Raw genomic sequence first — 21,242 nt, forward strand, 5'->3', positions numbered from 1 at the left:
ATAGACTTGCTCTGATTCAAGCGGTCAAGCTGTTACGACTGAAATTGTTACAGTGGAACCCCCCTTTTAAGACCTCCAAAAATCTGAGAAAATCAGGTCTTAAAAAGGAGGCAGTCTTAAAATTTACAAAGGTTATGAAGAAAAAGTCTGAAAAAACAGGGAGAAGTCTTAAATTGGGGGGTCTTAAAAAGGGGGATTCCACTGTATATCCTGTCTGTCTGTTACTACTCATTGTGAATGTCTCGTTTTGTCAAATATTAAACGTTATAAATACTTCCCTAGCTTGTGTTTTGATATGTTACTATGCACGGTTATCAGACAGAAGTTATCCAGTAAACATGACATGCCTGTCTTGCTTACATATTTTTTTGTTATTTTGCTTCAAGTTCAGTATTATCAGGAACAAAAAGAAAACAAGAAACATGATCAGCTTAAATGCACAAACCAGAAACCAAATAGGTCCTGAAACCTTTCAGCAGTTGAGGAGTGAGAAGTTGGCAATCTGAAATTCTCCGCGAGCCATAGGAAATAGCAGGGGAAAAAATGGTCATCGCCATAAAGGATAAACGAGAGTACGTACGAGGATGAATGTGAGGGTGCGGGTATGGATATGTGTGGTTGGGTTATGTGTGTACTTCTATGTGCCCATGTGTTCTGAGAGTGTGTTTTATGTGATGTTATACATGAGCCAAAAGAAAAATTTCTGTTTGTTACATTCAGACAAAGTTTTATTGAATTGAATTGAATTGATTTAAAACCAGCTTGTACAAAACAACAGTGTATGTGGGAGTTCCAGCCATGAACAGACAAAAAGAAGAAGATTCTGATTTGAACCTGGAAAGGCTATGTTTAGCACAGGCGAAAGATTAAAGGATACAGTATATTTACCTCCACTAAGTAAGGAGAAGCTGCAGCCCACACCCTGACAAGGTGCAACAACGGTCGTGGACTGTGCACCACCGTCATCAGGGCCTGCTGCAGGCGGTAAAGGTGAAGGGCATTGGTGGGTAACCTTGACCCCTGACCTGGCTGTGTTGCCGGGTTACCAGGGGTCAACATGTTGCTGGTGTCGGCAGGGTCGCCATGGTGATGCTGAAGATATCGGAGCTGCTGACGGCTTGCCTCGCCCAGTTCTGTCAGAAAGCTCAGCAGTGCTTTCAGGTTCAGCTTCTTGGCTGCATTCTCAAACAAGCTGCAAACACACACACAAACATAACAAGCATGTAAACACACACACAAACATAACAAGCATGTAAAATAGGAAGCCTTTCTTTCTATTCTGAGAAGAACGAAGAAAACGACCCTTGAAAGGGGGAATACCTGCCAAACAACACCAAACTGTCCATTTCCTCCTAATAACTATCAGTGTTAAGGTCACCTACGCTGATATCTTTCAAACTTTTGAATTTGTTTTAAGCTGTGAAGGTGAAGACATAATCCACAGAATGACTTGGCTGCCATGGCATGAGAAAAGCAACTCATGAGATCAGTTTTCCATACCCCCTGCAAGTAAGTAAACTGCTTCCACAATACCTGAATATTTTCTGGCCTAACCTGGTCCTGCAGAAGTCAAACAATCATTTATACCAGGTTAGGCACCTTCTTCGTAATACCAGTCAAGACTTCAGCGGCACCTGTAAAGTGAGCCCCCCCTCACCAACCTGTGGATATTTTCCAAAGGACCCTTTATTATTTTGGTCCATGAATGAGAGGAAATGCACCTGCAATGGAGCAATACTCGCTCTGATGATGCTCTCTTCTGACATGTGTCAATCAAACTTACTCCTTCTCTGACGAGGAGCGTGAGAGACGTGTCCCAGCCACACTGAGATCTATACAGCTCTTCTCCCTCTCACCTGCCTACTTCTTGTGACATTCCACACGGAGCCCTGGCTGCCTGTTGAGGGACGTGCCCCAGCCACCCTCTATACAGCTCTCTCCCTCCCCCCCTCTCCCCCCCTCTCCCTCCCTCCCTCCCCCCTCTCCCTCTCCCCCCCCCCCCTCTCTCTCACCTGTCTACTTCTTGTGACAGACCACACAGAGCCCTGGCTGCCTGCTGAGGGGTGAGAACTCCACCCCCAGTGAGGGACGTGTCCCAACCACACTCTATACAGCTCTCTTCCCCCCCCCCCCTCTCTCTTCCTCTCTCTCTCTGTCTCTCTCTCTCTCTCTCTCTCTCTCTCTCTCTCTCTCTCTCTCTCTCTCTCTCTCTCTCTCTCACCTGTCTACTTCTTGTGACAGACCACACAGAGCCCTGGCTGCCTGCTGAGGGCCGGGTGAGAACACCGCCCCCAGTGAGAGATGTGTCCCACCCACACTCTATGCAACTCTCTCTCTCTCTCTCTCTCTCTCTCTCTCTCTCTCTCTCTCTCTCTCTCTCTCTCTCTCTCTCTCTCTCTCTCTCTCTCTCTCTCTCTCTCTCTCTCTCTCTCTCTCTCTCTCTCTCTCTCTCACCTGTCTACTTCTTGTGACAGACCACACAGAGCCCTGGCTGCCTGCTGAGGGGTCAGAACACCGCCCCCAGTGAGAGATGTGTCCCAGCCACACTCTATACAGCTCTGTCGGATCAGCTCCGCCACGTTGATCCTGGGGGCCACCGGCATTGGCGCTCCCGTCATCATCATTGAATCCATCTCCAGGAACCTGTGGCAACACACAAAAATAAAGAATATTTTAACGGTACGGACACAATTAAGATGTTGATGACTGTGGCATAATGAATCATCCCAGGAATGGTAATAACCACACACAAAAATGTTCAAAGGGATATTACTTTTGAAGAAAAAAAGACAACAGATGAGAAAGAAAAATGTATTTGTTACAAGTCAAATGACTATTTCTAAGAACACTCACCTCAATTTAACTAATAGGAGTTACCTTACTTACGAGTGCTAGACTTAGAAGTGTCCCTTGTTACCAGTGTGTAAAAGAATACTGATAAACCCAATAAAATATACAGATGGAAAACCTCCTTACATGGCAACATGCAAATGCAAAGAAAAGCTAAGCATGAACTCTGCACACTTTAACGACAGACTTACCCTTCAGCATCAACAGCGCCCTCTGTGTCGACAGCCCGACCCTGGTGCACCCTGGGTAGGCTAGATTCGTGGTTGCCTCGACTGAAGTAGGTGTGTTCCAGCTCTGAGATGTGGGCACAGCACCTGTAGCAAAGTGTGCAGCAATATGACTTGAACTATCCCCTTTGTACGCTCTTCAAATGAGCCTACATGTACTCATAAATACACAAAATACTGATATGTCCAACAACAGGCAGGTATGCACACACACACACACACACATGAAAAAAAGCAAAAACAAAGGAAGTTGTAATCATTCACCTCAGTTTCTCACAGACAGCCCACTCTTAAGCCTGTCATTCAATCAATCAATCAATATCGCGCGTATTCCGTGGGTACAGTTCTAAGCGCAGGGATTTATTTTTTTATTTTTTATTTTTTATTTTATGCAATTTATATTGCGCACATATTCAAGGCGCAGGGATTTATTTATGCCGTGTGAGATGGAATTTTTTTTACACAATACATCACGCATTCACATCGGCCAGCAGATCGCAGCCATTTCGGCGCATATCCTACTTTTCACGGCCTATTATTCCAAGTCACACGGGTATTTTGGTGGACATTTTTATCTATGCCTATACAATTTTGCCAGGAAAGATCCTTTTGTCAATCGTGGGATCTTTAACGTGCACACCCCAATGTAGTGTACACGAAGGGACCTCGGTTTTTCCTCTCATCCGAAAGACTAGCACTTGAACCCACCACCTAGGTTAGGAAAGGGGGGAGAAAATTGCTAACGCCCTGACCCAGGGTCGAACTCGCAACCTCTCGCTTCCGAGCGCAGGTGCGTTACCACTCGGCCACCCAGTTCTAATTGATTAATTAATTGGGTGAAGTCGACTATGCAAAGTATGCTTCGCAAGGCTGGCCACACAGAGCTTTAGCACTGAGTTTTCAGTAAAAAGACTTCGCGAAGTCGACTTTGGGCTCAACTAAGGACTCAGTCCTTTGCAGAAAATAGCCTTTTGTGATCAATTATGGCAGGCTTACTGCTACCTTGCCACAACCTCGCAGTATGCTAGTTTACAGTGACCTTAGCGACCTTGTCTGAAGGTTGCTTGCTGCTCTGGGTTGCAGCAACCTCACTGGAGGGTTGCTGTGATAGCCTAGCGACCATTTAGAAAATCTTCGTACGTGTAGCGGTGTCACGCGGTGCGCTGAAACAGAGAGTCTGCTATCTCTTCCTCCCCTCTCCCAACCCAGCTTCGAAATGGTCCATAGACTAGTGAGATTGCTGCGGTAGTCAAGGCTACGGCAAAGTTGCTGCAACCCAGTCAGGTTGACTTTGCACTTTCAAATGAATTGCGACTGTTTTTGAGATACTGACTGCACACAAGGAAATTGTTCGAGCTTTGCACTTTCCTTCCATGAACAATCAAAGCTGACAGTTCCTTTTTACGGGTGAAGTGGCGCAGTGGTAAGACGTCGTGAGTTCGAATCCCAGCCGATTTTTCCGATCTCCCTGGTCAACTTATGTGCAGACCTGCTAGTGCCTTATCCCCCATCGTGTGTACACGCAAGCACAAGACCAAGTGCGCACAGAAAAGATCCAGTAATCCATGTCAGAGTTCGGTGGGTTATAGAAACACGAAAATACACAGCATGCCTCCCCCGAAATCGGCGTATGCTGCCAGAATGCCGGGGTAAAAACGGTCATACACGTAAAAACCCACTCATGCAAAAACATGTAATCCATGTCAGAGTTCGGTGGGTTATAGAAACACAAAAATACCAAGCATGCATCCTCCGAAAGCGGCGTATGGCTGCCAAAATGGCGGGGTAAAAACGGTCATACACGTAAACCCCCACTCGTGCAAAAAACAAGAGTGTACGTGGGAGTTTCAGCCCATTAACGCAGAAGAAGAAGTTCCTTTTTAAAATGACCCTACTACAAACGTAAACAGAATAACAAACATGGATCTGACAAAGATATGAACAGCACAACAAACATCAGAACCCCTAGCTATTAAGGCCAGTAAGCAAGATCCAATACCTGAAGACATGTTTCCAGCAGTCCGCAGCGTGACTGCCCACCTCCAGACCAGTGATCATCATCACGTCCATACTCAGCACGTGTGCTGCGTGCAGACGTACAGCGCGCAGTCTATCCCGCAGGCCGGGGACTTTCAGCGGCCCCTTGCCCTCTCCTGTCCCTGCTGCTGCAGCGCGCAGATCTTCGCGTACACACGACGTGTTGGCCAGCTGGGCGAAAGCACTTCCGCATTTGGACTGCAGACCTGGAGATAAAAGTGAAAAACATCTTGAATTGCATGGTCTCATTCTACTTTTTTTTTTTAAACTGGCCTACCACAAGGCCTGTAAATATGTTTTGAAACAGGAAAAACTGCATTTGGACTGCAGGCCCGCAGGTACAAGTGAAAAATATCTGCAACTTCATGAACTCTTTCTTAACTTTTTTTGAGGTATAATACAGGTGTGAGCAAATTTAATACCCCAAAAGAACATTCTGAACTGGTCAGGCTTTATCTCTTTATTGTGCCGGACAGGTTATTACTTATCAAAATGAAGCTTTTTTTTGGTCAAAGCCTGGTTAGACCAATAGCCAAAAGCAACATATTTTTCATTTTCAGTATCTCGCATGTCTTTCACTTTTAGTACCTATTTACAGAAGACCTAGCACGATAACTTGACAAGTAACCTACCCAGCATGCAGCAGAGTCGAGAGGCTGTCTGCAGACCATTGAGCGACAGGCAGATGGTGTCACGACCTCGCTGCGTCTCCTCCCTAGCGCCCTCTGTGCCCAGCAGTAAGCCCAGGCTAAAGGTGATGCCGCAAGAACTTTTCCCATCCAGTAACACCGACAGCACATCCAGGATACTGTCCCAACACGTCAGTAGAATGCATCGCGCCAAAGTCTGGCCTGAAATAATTAGGAAACTATGGTGTTATTTTCAGTCCAGGTTTGTGATTTCAATGGAATCAATATCAGGAATACAATGTCCTCTTTATCATCTGATCTTTAACCCAAAATTTCACAGTACAGTGAACAATGTGTGTGCATATGCATGCATGTGTGCATGCGTGCGTGTGTGCGTGTGCATGCGTGCATGTGCATGCATGTTTGTGTTTTGTTGTTTGGTTGGTGGTCTATTCGTTCTTGCATGCTACTTGCCTTATTCCTGCACGAGACACACACACACACACATGCACGCACACACGCACACACACACACACACCATCCTTTTTCTGCAAGGATTACCTGCTTCAATTTTTAGACTCATTTCAGGTGTCTCTTCAGGCGCCACACCCTCCTCACATTCTCGGAACTCAAACATCATCTGACCCCCTGTCTCGTGGCTTCCAAGTCCGTCGATGTCTGAAAAAATACATCAATTCAATTCAATACAACTTTATCATCTGAATGTGTGACAAACAGACATTTTTCTTTTGGCTCATATACAGAAAGCGAGCTACGGGTCAGCAACAGAGTTGCGCCCTTTATCCCTTTTGTAAATAACTTATGCAGTTACAAACAACAGTCATGGTCATTGTGTCTACCGCACACTTTTTGAAACCGGCACGGTTGGCCTAGTGGTAAGGCGTCCGCCCCGTGATCGGGAGGTCGTGGGTTCGAACCCCGGCCGGGTCATACCTAAGACTTTAAAATTGGCAATCTAGTGGCTGCTCCGCCTGGCGTCTGGCATTATGGGGTTAGTGCATGCTAGGACTGGTTGGTCCGGTGTCAGAATAATGTGACTGGGTGAGACATGAAGCCTGTGCTGCGACTTCTGTCTTGTGTGTGGCGCACGTTATATGTCAAAGCAGCACCGCCCTGATATGGCCCTTCGTGGTCGGCTGGGCGTTAAGCAAACAAACAAACAAACAAACAAACAAACACTTTTTGCAGACGGTGGAACTCCCCTTTGAGACCTGACCCCCCAAAATCTGAGAAAATCAGGATCTTTAAAACAAGGGAGTTTAAAATGGGGGCAAATTTACAGAGATTATAAACAGGAAATTTGAGAAAACAGGATCTTAAAAACGAGTCTTAAAAGGGGAGTTCCACTGTACTTGTAATTATTGTCCTTGGGGATTTTATTCAAGTAAATACAGACTGCTTTCCTTCTTGTGACCTGGGTTTCTATGACGATTAAGATGTTGTGACCTGGGTTTCTATGACGATTAACACTTTCGCGACGGGACACTGATAAATCAGTACCAGCGCTGACACGCCCATGGACGGGACGCGCATTTTTCAGTACCAGCCATAGAGGGTACACGACTCGTGATTGCTTCCCGGTTTTTGAAGCTTGCAAATAAATTGAGTTGTTTCCCTTGATACACTTGGCGTCCCCTTCTGCCATTTGCAAATCCGCCTGATTTGTGTGCGTTTTTGAGGAAAAAAAATGAATCAAAGGCGAGCCTTGTCTCGGGAGGAGATTCTCCGGATGTTGGACCTAGAGGATCCCGTAGAGCATGATTCGGACGTATCGTTTTCGCCTCACGAAAGCGATACAAGCAGTGAAAGTGAGGAAGAAACAGTCCCGTTGTTGCTAGTACGAGTCGGCAAACTACACGTGGTAGGCAGTGATACTGCGAGACGAACATGTATCTCGGAATCGTGCAGGAGCTATGGGGGCGTGGCAGCACTTATAACAATGGATGGCTGGAGCCTTCAAATCCTTTTGGAATTGTTCATAGGTGTACAGTTGGTACTTTGTTGTGAAAATGTGACTTATATTCAATATGGATTACCTAGACATCATTTGGTGAGTGTTACAGTTTTGTTTCATTTGAGTCAGGATGCTGTGAGTGAATGCATGATTTGCTTGTTTTTTTCTTTGTACTGTCTCCTTATTTCTGTGTACAATGTTAACAATATTTCAGCTAATTCATAGGTTTTACACCTTGTTTGGTTATAACATTATTTATAATACTTTCTGTTAAAAAATAACTTTTAAAAAAAGCAGTAGAAAATAAAACACACACCAAAAAAACGTTAAAAAACACAAAGTATCCCCCTTTCACCCCCCTTTGCTAAAACAAATCGCGTGACAAACTTATAAATAGCACGACTGAACTGGGCATCCATTTTTGAATTAGTACACAAAATTTGGTGGTGATTGGACTTAATTCAAGCTTGCTAGACAGATTTCTTTACAGTTACTGATTTTTGGGAAGTTTCTTGGTGGCAAGCTTGGGCAGGCAGGACGTAAACGCCGTGGCAGTGCTAGTCACAATAGTGTTAAGATGTTGTGACCAAGGTTTCTATGACGATTGAGATTTATCATGCAATTCAGCCTCTCAATCTCAAATAAATCTATTGGAGCATCTGCTTTATGTATTGCACTCTGAAATTGTCAGAATCAGCTCCTACCTGAGCCAAGTTTCATCACAACCCATAACACACAGGGTTTAATTACGTACCTTGTCCAAAAAATGAGTTTATATTTAGCAAATACAGTAGAACCCCCATTTTAAGACACACACCCCCCCCCCCCCCCCTCCTCCCCATTTAAGATGCTCTTACTTTTAAGACCAATTGTTTTCTGAGACTTTCTGTTCATAACCTCCGTAAATTTACCTCCATTTTAAGACTCCCTCCGTTTTCAGACCTGATTTTCTCAGATGTTTGGAGGTCACTGTAACAAGTGTGTATTTCAGTTAACCATAATCAGTAATATCAATTTGAAATAACAAACCTTCCAACATTTGCAGCAAGGCGCAGTCAGCTATAGTGAGGTGAGTGACATCCATGAGCGGTGATGCGATAGTTTGTTGATACAGTTCACTCAGCCATGTCGGGGACAGGTAGAGCAACAGACCGGAACCCAGAACACTGTCCACAAACTGTACCTGTGATTGAATAAATTAAAGAAGTAAGCGAGAAAAAAAGCACCAGAAGGTTAAAGTACACTGTACTACAAATTCTGTGACAATAATGGCCAGGCTTCTTTCAACCCTGGCCTCAAAAAGAGCTATCATACAGCTCCATGTTCCCCCAGGAATTCAGAGGCATAAGTAAAGATGAACTAAGTTAAAAAAAATAAAAAAAAATAAAATATAAACGCTGACATTTTTTTTTACAGAAAGCAACAACAAAAAACGATAATCATTAACAGAACAAGGAAACAGGAATAGCTAATGTCGGAGATGTTGGACAAATCTTTTTTTAAATTTTTTTTATTGTAGTCTGTGATCATTATTTTGGATCAGAAATAGCACAACAATATACTTGCATCCATATTTGCTTTGTGCTCTTCTTGCTCCAAGGAAAGCAATGTTTACATAAAAAGCAGCATGAAATGAGAACTCATGGTGGCTGGGGAATTGGAAGTCTGGTTTGATGTGCGGCGGGAGGGGGTGGGGGGAAAAACAAACATACAAGCAAACCAACAAACAGATCAGACCTAGAACAAACACTCTATATCCCTAGCTCACGGCTGTTCCTAGCTTGTGGTTTAGGGTGAGTTAAAAATAGACCAACAGAGGGAAAAGTTTGGCTACCAACAGCTGCAGCCAGCACACTGTTAAGCTCGCTTGCCTGTTATACCCAGCTGCTTCCACGCTATACTGTGAGATTGGCCTTCTCTGTGTATAGCACTGATAGAGCTACTAGCTGCTCTGTTATCTCTGCTGTGGAGAAAGAATGGGTGCTAAAAATAGCCTGAAGCTGAAGTAGCAAAAACGAAGCACTGGGAACAGCCGTGCCCTGCGCGACCACCTCTGGAAAGGGACCTCTTGCCCACAATGACCGCTCCCAAGAATCCCAGACTAATGTTTTTTCTACAGTCGAACTCGCTTAAGACGAATCACTGGGGATCGGGAAATAAGTTCGTCTTAACCGAAATTCGCATTAAGAGAATTGATTGATTTTTTTACTGTCACAATTTTAGAAGTAAAATTTAAAAAGTCGTGTAAAAGCATGTACATGCACATTCTGATCAATCTCCGATTTCATGGTGTCCACCAGTTCTGGTGCATGTACTACCCTGGCCAAGTTTCCTCTCAAGACATCAAAGAGACCGCCCCATAGATTAAACTCCCCATAGGTTAAACTCGGTCACTGACCCGGGTGCAGGAAGTGTTTCCTCTCTCATATGAAAGGGGAACCACCTCTCATAGCTAAAACTGGGTCAATGACCCCTGGGAAGAAGGTCAGTGTCTATAAAGAAGGCCACCCAGCCATCACAATGGACCTGCCTTTGATCTCGCCTCACACGCAGATCCTTGTAGCCTTGTGACTTTTAGAGACAAAGCGGCTCTGGGGCGATGAAAACGTGTTTGTTAAAAGAGGGGTTCGTTATGCAAATGATATGATATGTCAATCTCGGGACGAGTTTAAAGATTTCGCCATAAGCGTGAGTAAATTACAGACATTATGCATGCTTGGGAATCCAAAAAGTGCTCGTTATAAGCATAAATTCGTTACAAAGAATTCGTTTCAAGCATTTTTTTTAAGCATGAAGAAAGAGGTATTCAGTTGGGAACTTAAAACTAATACGTTATAAAGTTAAAAAACAGAGGAATACTGTACTCACCAATACAAGAACGAGACAAGACGGTACGAATTTTTGCTTATGGAAGCTTCATCAGGAAAAACAAGAACACAAAAGACAACAAAAAGCAGACGCAACACGGAATACGTTATAAGTCAAAATTCGTAACTAGCGTGTTCGTTTTAAGTGGGTTCGACTGTATGTAATTTACCTTTCCATAGCAACCACCTGTCTTTAACGACAAATTTCAGTCGATCCCTTGAGCGGATGTTAACGACAGGTTGATTTAAACAGTTTTTATTCAGATAATTACAAATAACAATGCCTCATACATGTACAATTAAATATTATTTTGTTTTTAAGAGCACACTCATAAGCGTAGCTTGTTGTGCTCCATTTGTGATTGTATGCAGTATTGAATAAAAATTGTTAAAGACAGGTTCAACTGTACAATCAAAACAACTGTGTCTATACAGTGGAACCCCCCTTTTAAGACCCCCCCAATTTAAGACTCCCTCCTTTTTAAGACCTGGCCGTGAAAAGTAGGATATGCGCCGAAATGGCTGCGATCTGCTGGCCGATGTGAATGCGTGATGTATTGTGTAAAAATATTCCATCTCGTACGGCATAAATAAATCCCTGCGCCTTAAATCCGAATGTTGAAATATGCGCGCGATAACAAGCTGCATAAAATAAAATAAATAAATAAAATTTTCTCAGATTTAAAAGAGGGGTTCCCCTATATTACCTGTGACTGTGGCAGCAGATGGTGTTGCCTGGTGGTGTAAAATCCACTCTTGCTCAAGGCATAGGTCAACTTGAGAGCAGAGAGGGAGGCAGTGTACACACCGTCAGCATTCAGCACCAGTCCCGACATCTCGCTTTTGCCTGCCAGCGTCTGCTGTTGGGCTAGTCCTGTTAAGTAAGGAAGACAATGGGAGCTTTAATCATCTACTTTTCTTATTCCGTTTCATATTTCATTTCTTTATTATTCCACTGCTGTGGAATTCGGGCTAGTCCTGTTTAGCAAAGGAGAAAATACTAGTTTTAATCATTTATTTTTCTTATTCCGTTTTATATTTCATTTCTTTATTATTCCACTGCTGTAGAATTTGGCCTAGTCCTGTTTAGCAAAGGAGAAAATACAAGCTTTAATCATTTAGTTTCTTATTTCATTTCTTATTTCATTTCTTAATCATCCCATTGCTGGGAAATTCGGGTCGCTTCCTCCCAGTGGAAAGCTTAGGCAGCAACAGGAGTCGTGCTACCCTGTGGTGTGCATATTTAGGTGTAATCAGCCACCAGCACTTATGGCAGAATGGCGTGCCACTGTGTTGACATGGGGATGGGACATGGGTACCATCTCTGGGTCTGCACATTAAGTTGACCCCTTGTCCCAGCCTGAATTCGAACCCACGACCCTAAAGAACACAAGTCCAATACTGTACCAACTGAGCTACCCGGCCTCTGACTGACACCCCCCCCCCCCCCCCCCCCTCCCGCATTTAGGAATTCTGCATCTTCCTCTCACCTCAAATGGAAACACGTCGTAAAGGTCCAATTCAGGTCATTTCTAAGTACGCAGCATTTAGGCCTAAAAACAAAATAGGTGTGGTTACGGTAACATAGGCCAAAAAAATAGGGTCGGTAGGTCGGGATTTTTTTCCCCCCAAAAAACCCATATTTTTATGGGTTTTTTGTTTTTTTTGTCCCAAATGCCAAAAAAAAGTCTAGGGTCGCGCGAAAAAAATAGGGTCGGTCGGGTTACCGTAAACAGACTATTTTTTTTTTTTTGCCTTAGCATTTAGAGCACTTACTTCCCTTTGTTTTTCAAAAACAAACAGACGGCCAGACCAGACATGCAGACACACAAAGAATAAAGAACAGAAAAATGTATTACCAGCACAGAAGTTGGAGGCAAAGGTTTGCAAAGCTTCGTCCACTTCTGTGACAAAGGGCAGAGTCAGCAGCTGGGGGGCGCAGCTGTGCAGCAAACCCACAAACTCTGCAGCATTCTGACGCTCGACGCGCTCCGATTCCTCTCGTAACGCCTGAAAAATACAACTTCTACAAAAACTGTCTAAATATAAAGCACAACAGATATTGTTTCCTATACAGGAGAAGCCCCCAATTTAAGACTTCCCCCTTTTAAAGACCTTGATTTTTCAGGATTTTCTGTTCATAACATTCTGTACATTTATCTCAATTTTAAGATTTCCTCCTTTTTAAGACCTGATTTTCTCAGGTTTTTTGAAGTCTCATAAGCTGCATGGGTCTAGTGTGAGTGATTCGTTAGCTTGCGGTCTGAGTACTTTCTGAACAATTTCACAGATAGAAAGTGAGGAAAGTACAAAAACTACACAAACTGTGAAAAGCTACTGAATTTGATGAAAAAGGGTAGATAACTTGCAAAAATGTGAATAATACAAACTTTAAAAAACTAATGAACAAACACAATTTCAGGACACTAATCCATAAGAAAAATGACCCACAAAAAATTATGTGCTGAATTTGATCGTTGAATTTTTTTGAAGCACAAATGCAAGACATTACAGTCCTGAACAACCCAAAGGAACTGCTTCTACCAATCAAATAATTAACTTATAATAATGAGCCAAAAGTAACCATTACATAAAACATTTGTTGGTAAGCTACCAGTGAAAGATCACAGTCAGACATACCTTTCTGGCAGGACTAAACTGCTGCTCCATGTTCTCTCTTTTAGCCGTCCCGTCCGTGCTTTCAGCAGACGGACAGTTCTTCTCCTCTTTAGAGTCAGTTGCTGCGTCTTTTCCATCAGAAGTATTCTCCCCTGATGACTCAGTTGTCTCCCCTTGTGCCGTGTCCTCTTCCTTGCTGTCGGGAAGAATGGTTTCTGAAGTCTGCGTTGTCGTTTCGTCAGCCTCAATGTCTGATAGACGAAGTCGTGTGACTCGCTTTATAGCGTCAGGGACGCTACTTTCAGAATTGGTGTCTGAATCTGGGGGACAATACAAATCAATTTATGTGTTATAGCTGTGTATGAAAAATGAGGAAGATAGAGAATACACATATACTTCAACATGTGCACACGCATACCTGTGCTTGTGACAACACACACACACGCATGTACGCACGCACACATGCATGCACACTCTCACACACACATGCACACACACACACACACAGAGGCCTGCACACAATTAGATTGTTTGTTTGTTTGTTTGCTTAACGCCCAGCCGACCACGAAGGGCCATATCAGGGCGGTGCTGCTTTGACATATACGTGCGCCACACACAAGACAGAAGTCGCAGCACAGGCTTCATGTCTCACCCAGTCACATTATTCTGACACCGGACCAACCAGTCCTAGCACTAACCCCATAATGCCAGACGCCAGGCGGAGCAGCCACTAGATTGCCAATTTTAAAGTCTTAGGTATGACCCGGCCGGGGTTCGAACCCACGACCTCCCGATCACGGGGCGGACGCCTTACCACTAGGCCAACCGTGCCGGTACACAATTAGATAAAGGCACAGACAGAGAAAGATAAAGTAGGAAGAAAGAGAAAAGAAAATGAGAAATGACACAGCTCAGCACAAGCATAGCGTACTGGAGACTATAAAAGTCAAAAATAGACGATGTTGGGAAATAACTCTGTCGGGTTTGTATGGGGTGTGAAAGAGTGAATGCCCTTGCTTTTAATGAGACAAATAATCCACTCGTGCTCCTTGTCCACGTGTTTCAGACACAACACTCACTAGTGATTGGCCCCTCCAATGTTTGTCTGAGGCAACGCAAGGGTATTCACTCTTCCACAAACCATATAAACCCGACACAGGTATTTGTGTGATTCGTCTATGCGTCTATTGCAACGTTGGAATGTTGGAGCTGGAAGGGTTAATACCCATACTCACCTACAACAGGTCGTGGCGAGTCCGGCGGAGAGAGGGAAGACAACTGAGCCCCACTGCTGACACTGACGGAACCCCCGTCTCCATCCTGCTGACCTCCCCTGGAAGACTCTTCTGGTGTGATGTACAGATTGTGCGGGGTTTGGCCTGGTGGTAAGGGAAACACATTTGTTTTGTGTTGTCTGCTACGTTTTTGGGTTGTTGAAGATTGTCAGTTAGGCTATGTATGTGTGTTTGGTTTTTGTGTGTGTGTGTGTGTGTGTGTTCACAAGCACAGGCATGTGCGTGTGTGTGTTTGTGATGGAGCTAGAGGGCGATCGAGAGACACACTCAAGGTTTTGTCATGTACTATGTATCCATCGTAATGGGTAGGTCTGCCAATACAACAATTTATTTCTATCTCTCTAACACACACACACACACACACACACACACACACACACACACACACACACACACACACACACACACACACACGCACACACACTCACACACACACACACACACACACACACACACACACAAACTCAAAAACCACAAAACCACCAACCTTTTTCTAACTTGGAACAGGCAGCCAGAATGTCGTCCACAATGGACTCTGAAATGACCTCTCCCCGGCACAGCGTGTCTAACGAGCGTAGCAGGTTGTCCACACACTTGATAGACGTGAAGCAGACATTCACATCATTGCAATGGCTTCCTTCTTGCACCGCCTCCATGATTCTGAAATAAATAAAACCAAAAATAATTTAAAATTAGTTTGCTGTGAAGACAAAACCATAAGCTTTTTGTTGTTTTCATATCTGAGAAATGGGGATTTATAAAAAAATAGGAGTTTAAAAGGGAGAGCACCCCTGTTTTGCTCTTTGAGTATTCTCAAACAAACTTGGTGTATTTTCAGAAAAATGAGGGTATATCACACAGCATTTGAACATCCATGATTCAAGCATGCTTGACACGCGTCCGTAACATAGTTAATTAAGTTTACCAATACATTTAAAACAAATGCTTCTTTCAATGTTACTGACAAAAACTAATCATGTGTCAAAATACTGGATCGGCTTTGGGATGCGCTTGTAAAGAAAAGTAGTTTAGGGATTTTTCTCGTCGTATTTTTTTTCCACTGTCCGTACTGATCGTATTCTAGACAATCAAGCATACATAATACGGCAAAATTGTATGGGTTCCCAAGTCTGGGAGGGTCTGAAAAATTTGCTTCACTCGACAGTACAGCTGTGATGAAGTTTAACATGCACAACTGGACTTTATTTTTATCCTGCCCATCTCATTTGATCAACCGGCCTACACGCCAGTTTCAAATCCTCTAAACTTATACAGATAAACTAAAGTACAATAATTACACTGAAAACATGCATACAAAGGACACTGAAAGAAAAGAAAATGACGATAAAACTCTGAAAATTTAATGAACCCCATATCAGGGCACACACAAAGTGCACTGAAAGATAAGAAAACGACGATAAAAATGTCTCACAATTTAATAAAGCCCATGTCAGTAATGTCTGGCTTGTTGCTGTTCTTTTCATCGACAGGCACTGCCATGTCCACAATTCTCTCTGGGTCACTCAGCAGCTGAAATAACAATAAAAATAGCATCAATACCTTCCCCATAGAATGTTCTTTAACTTCAGTTCAGATTAGTTATCTTGTTGTGTAGCCTGAAAGGAGAGCTGCATAGTAATAATGTAAAAAATAAAAAAAATAAAAATAAATAAAGACCTGAAAGGAATAAAAATTTAAAAAAATTATATAACAGAAATGCACAAAATTAATTTAAAAGCGTCTTGCAGCCATCCCTGAAACTTTTTATAAGTAGGTGAGTTACATTAATGATATAATTCTGTTAATTTTTATTTTATTTTAACCACCTTAGTGTACATTTACTGTGTGATTTATGTCCGAACAAAGAGCAAATGCAATGCCTCATGTTAAACAATTCCACAGCAGATCAGTAATGACCTCTCACCTCTTTGATGACCTTGAGGGCTTCGAGTCGTTGTTGTGGCGGAGGGTAGAGGAGTATTCGATGGAACAGCGATTCCAGCACGGGACGCAGTGATTTGACACTCCCCAGCAGCCGCATCAACTCTGCAGAAATACTGAAAGACAAGCGATACTTGACATGTGTTGAACAATGTAATCAACAGAATGCCCTTAACAATTTCTACCCCACCTATGTAGACCAATTTTTTTTTAGTCGAGACCAGCTGTGCTGCAGCAGGTCACTAAGAATGGTAGTAACTGTGTATCAACACGCTGGAATGCAGGCGTTAGATGTACGTTACAGGAAGCGACTGAAGCTAACATTCTGAGCGGATATATCCGTACCTGGTCAGATAGAGCCATATGAGTGGGAACGGATATATATCCGTACCTGGGAGACAATGTGTTGAAGTAATTAATTAATGAACCTAAGTGACAGGGAGACTACTGCATCACCCTTCACAGAAGACTCTGCAGTTGTCGGCCATAGAAGAACGCAAGCTATTTATAGCTCGACGTTAATTCTTCTATGACGCTCACACCTGTGAATTGTAGAGTTCTGTTTGTGATAGGGTCTGGCTGCTACTGTATCCTTGCATGTTCTTGGGAACCTTTGTGTACCCATAACAGTTATTGTAGGGCAAAGAAATTAGCTCTAAAATTCTCAATCCTGTTTGACTGGGCTTTGCCTCTAAAGGTGATTGTTGTGTTCCGACACTCGGCTACACCATTATCACACATTCACCAAGACTTGAAACAAACCATCTAGGCAACAAATAAAGAAATACAGTACTTGAAATGTGTTCACTAATATAACATAGTGAAAACAGCGTAGCAATTGATTAATGAACCTGTCACATTAATTCCCATGAACTTCAAACAAACAAACTGTCGGCAACATTAACAAACATAAAAGAATACATTACTGAAAACAGATACATATCTATCATACACACCAAGCAAGCATGCAGCCCATAATCACGCACCGATGAATGCATAAATCACACATGTATGTACGTACACTAACACACGCGCGCGCTCAGACACGGAAGAGCACACACACACACACACATGCACGCACACACACACCAAACACACACACACACACACACACACACTGACCTGTAAATGATCTTGGTGGCAGAACCCAGAGCATTAGAAGAGGCCATAAATGCAGGCCCTCGACCACTGCCGTCTTTCTCTCTCTCCCCTTTCTCGTGAACTTTGGGTACCCCCAGCAGTGAAATCAGTACAGGGCACAGCTGTTTCCTGTACACAATAAAATACATGTATCATATCACATTGTTCATAAAAACATGAAAGGTTTGACAAATGTTGCAATTAATTGAGCTGTTGATTATTCTTTTGAGAGAGAGAGCGAGAGAGAGAGAGAGAGAGAGAGAGAGAGAGAGAGAGAGAGAGAGAGAGAAAAGAGAGAGAGAGACAGAGACAGAGAGACAGGCAGACAGACAGACAGAGACTGAGAGAGAAAGAGAATTAGTAGAGAAATAGAAACAAGAAATTCCTCCGAGGTAGGAAAAACACCCCCGTCCTTACCATTCTCACTGCCACCAACTGAGAAGGTTATTTCCCTTTGACCATTAATATGTCCCTCTATAAGTCCTTGTAGAATCTTAATCCACCAATAACTCCCTAACCGTGTGTTTGACTGGTCCCAATTTTTGTAAGGACCGTCTCAGGAATGTATAGAACCTGTTCACCAAGTTTGGTGACGATCGGTCCGTTCATTCTTGAGATCTATATGCGAACACAAACACACAAACAAACAAACAAACAAACACATCGACCGAATCCTATACACACCCCTATACCGGGGGTGTAAAAAGGAGAAAGCAGAGTTGCCATGTACTCACCAGATAAGGTCCTGGAAGGCAGCATTGTGTCGCACCAGACTGGGCATTTTGCTGAGAATGGCGTGAACACCTTCCAACAGCAGTGGCAGGGTCTGACGCCCTTGGTTGCTGCTGTGTGTATAAACAGTCAGACATTTAGACTTAATTTACATGTTGTTTGAGAGTATGTAAAAATGCGTTTGTGGGTGTGTTAAACAGAGAGAGGAACTTAAGTTTATGAATTAGCATACAGTCACACATGTACAATTATGTCTACACACACACTCACGCACACACACACAGACACACTTATATGCATGTTGAAGTGATTGCATTATGTAAGTCTTTCACACCAGCAAGGGATACAGACATGCATAAAAGAACACTTTTGCAGTGTCCTCACAAAACCTGAGTGCACAGCTTTCTGTTCAGCGCTTCTAGCTGTTAGTTTTCTAAAGTATATTAACATATATTGCTATTTCATGTTACGTGGATTTCCATTGGTCAATTGGGGAAAAGTGAGCTCAGTGCAAAAGTGATATCGACGACATTTCCGTCGATATCAGTTTTGATATCGACGACCTCTTTATTGCTTCCCCACTTCAAAAACAAAAACACCTAAATTTAAAAACAAACAAATATTATATGAAAATGTAATGATCCCAGAATTTAGTTGAGCAAGTGACTAAAGACTTTTTGAAAGAAAAGACATTTGAAAATACTGAAAAGTACAAGAAAAGAGTGAACAAAAAGAAATAATAATCAGAGGGAGGGATATGGAACAGCCAAAACTGAGACAAATACTTTTGTAATTTCTTTACAGTAAATACAACATGTCCAGAGAATTAGCAATATATCTAACATTGACTGACTGTGTGATGATATCATCACACAGTCCGTCAATATTGGGTAATATTTTTAATACTTAATTGCTGCGTTCACTGCTGTTGCCACTACAGATCTAACAACATATTTATAATGCGCACAGTCCGTAGCCATGGGATAATTAGTTATGTGTATGTGTGTGTGTGTGTGTGTGTGTGTGTGTGTGTGTGTGTGTGTGTGTGTGTGTGTGTGTGTGTGTGCCATGGGATAATTAGTTATGTGTATGTGTGTGTGTGTGTGTGTGTGTGTGTGTGTGTGGTGTGTGCATGGGTGCATCGTGTGTGTGTGTGTATGTGTGTGTGTGTGCATCGTGTGCCGTGTGTGTGTGTGTGCATCATGTGTGTGTGTGTGTGGTGTGTGTGTGGTGTGTGCATGGGTGCATCGTGTGTGTGTGTGGTGTGTGTGTGTGTGTGTGTGTGTGTGTGTGTGTGTGTGTGTGTGTGTGTGTGTGTGTGTTTGTGTGTGCATGTGCGTGTGTGTGCGTGAGTGCATGGGTGCATCATGGCGTGCTAGTTCGTGTGTTTCTGTAATGTGTGATTTGTGTGTCTCTCATGTGTGCACATTATAATTTCACTAACAGCTTGCATACATTGATTGATTATTTTCTTTTATTTTGCTCTCTGTTCTGTAATTTTGTTTGTAAGTTCTTTCGATATAAACAAAATTACAGCTAAAAATATTTGTCTAAACTTGCTAACTCTACCTTTGCACAGACTCAAGCCTATCCACCAGGTATTTGAGCAAGGCGACGACCTCTTCCATCGCATTTTCCACACTGCCTGGCCCGGCAGCTGAAAATTTAAACGCACGAACATTTTAATGGAAGGATATTTTAATTCATCATCAGAATGATGAAACAAGGAAAAATACCAACTGCGATGCATTCAATTTTTTCATGATGAAAAATAACCTTGAAGTGATCCAGAATATAAACACATACAATTCTGTGTGATGAAATTCTGAACAACAGACTAGTTTATTTTTCAGCATTCACTTATGGTTGCCAGGTTCGATCTGTACAGAGTGAGTTACAAATACATGTACCAAATGTATTGAGCAAAAGAGTGAAGGATTTAATTCTTGGGATGTGGATGATACAAACACTCAGGTGGCTTGTATGGCAAATTGACACACACAAACAGCCACTCACGCATGCATACACATAGTGACATACACTGAGATAAACACACACACACACACACACACACACTGTGAAAAACACTGTGACACACCAACACTCACAAACACACACACAAACACACACACCCATATGCATGTCACACACACACACACACACACACACACACACACACACACACACACACACACACACATACATAATCACATAATTCTTACCAGAAGGTTTAAAATCTGCCAGCATATCATCCCCATCTTCAACCTGAAAATGCAAATAGCAAATTGTAATGTGAAGTTTTCAGAGAGATGTGTTTCAAAGTTTCGAACTTTACAATTTTATAAACTCTAAAATATGTTTTGTACTAAAAAATTCATTTTCTACAGAAAATTGGTAGATTCGATGGTTAAGTAATAGACCATGAGAATTTTATTATTTTATTTATCTTGTTCAATCACACAATGGCAGAAAGAATTTTTCATACAATTTATTTCTAAGATATTTCTATTATACACCAAATGGTATAAATACACTTATTTGTACATTCTAAATATCAGCAAAATATCAAATCAAATACCTAGTTCTGAAATAAAAAGAGTGGATTTATAAGTCAGCCGGATTCAAACGTAATACCTTGAGACTGGGTGTACGTGTTATACATGTCAAATTTAACTACACATTCCAAAGACTTCAAGCTGTCTTTCAAATCAGTCAGGACATGCATGTACATGTTCTTCAAAGTGAACTTGAGTTAATAAGATCCATATGTCTTTGAAAACTGAATTTACAAAATTAATGCGCTAGCTTGTATATACCGAGCAACAAAAGAAACGCGAAAAAATTCTGCAATGTTTGATTGACAAAATCTCGAACAATTATAGAGTTAGAATTATCAAACCACAAAAGTTTGATGAAGGCATGTTTGACCA

The 21,242-nt window shown here is 42.5% G+C and overlaps 1 protein-coding gene across 1 annotated transcript in view; it reads right to left on the bottom strand.

The window, feature by feature from the left end:
- LOC138962854 (brefeldin A-inhibited guanine nucleotide-exchange protein 3-like) overlaps positions 1 to 21,242 on the bottom strand; it is a 62,977-nt gene that overhangs the window by 20,398 nt on the left and 21,337 nt on the right. The window contains exons 7-24 of the mRNA XM_070334819.1: positions 20,535 to 20,577; positions 19,882 to 19,969; positions 18,315 to 18,425; positions 17,563 to 17,709; positions 16,424 to 16,556; positions 15,932 to 16,029; positions 14,987 to 15,159; positions 14,440 to 14,583; positions 13,226 to 13,524; positions 12,445 to 12,595; positions 11,293 to 11,459; positions 8,748 to 8,901; positions 6,305 to 6,421; positions 5,747 to 5,965; positions 5,077 to 5,320; positions 3,042 to 3,164; positions 2,455 to 2,643; positions 889 to 1,192 (exon numbers count right to left, since the gene is read on the bottom strand). Coding sequence (XP_070190920.1) covers positions 889 to 1,192; positions 2,455 to 2,643; positions 3,042 to 3,164; positions 5,077 to 5,320; positions 5,747 to 5,965; positions 6,305 to 6,421; positions 8,748 to 8,901; positions 11,293 to 11,459; positions 12,445 to 12,595; positions 13,226 to 13,524; positions 14,440 to 14,583; positions 14,987 to 15,159; positions 15,932 to 16,029; positions 16,424 to 16,556; positions 17,563 to 17,709; positions 18,315 to 18,425; positions 19,882 to 19,969; positions 20,535 to 20,577 — 2,904 coding nt within the window. The remainder of the gene's footprint in view (positions 1 to 888; positions 1,193 to 2,454; positions 2,644 to 3,041; positions 3,165 to 5,076; positions 5,321 to 5,746; positions 5,966 to 6,304; positions 6,422 to 8,747; positions 8,902 to 11,292; positions 11,460 to 12,444; positions 12,596 to 13,225; positions 13,525 to 14,439; positions 14,584 to 14,986; positions 15,160 to 15,931; positions 16,030 to 16,423; positions 16,557 to 17,562; positions 17,710 to 18,314; positions 18,426 to 19,881; positions 19,970 to 20,534; positions 20,578 to 21,242) is intronic.

Source organism: Littorina saxatilis, linkage group LG3 (genome assembly GCF_037325665.1).
Source record: "Littorina saxatilis isolate snail1 linkage group LG3, US_GU_Lsax_2.0, whole genome shotgun sequence".
Taxonomy (NCBI): Eukaryota; Metazoa; Mollusca; class Gastropoda; order Littorinimorpha; family Littorinidae; genus Littorina; species Littorina saxatilis.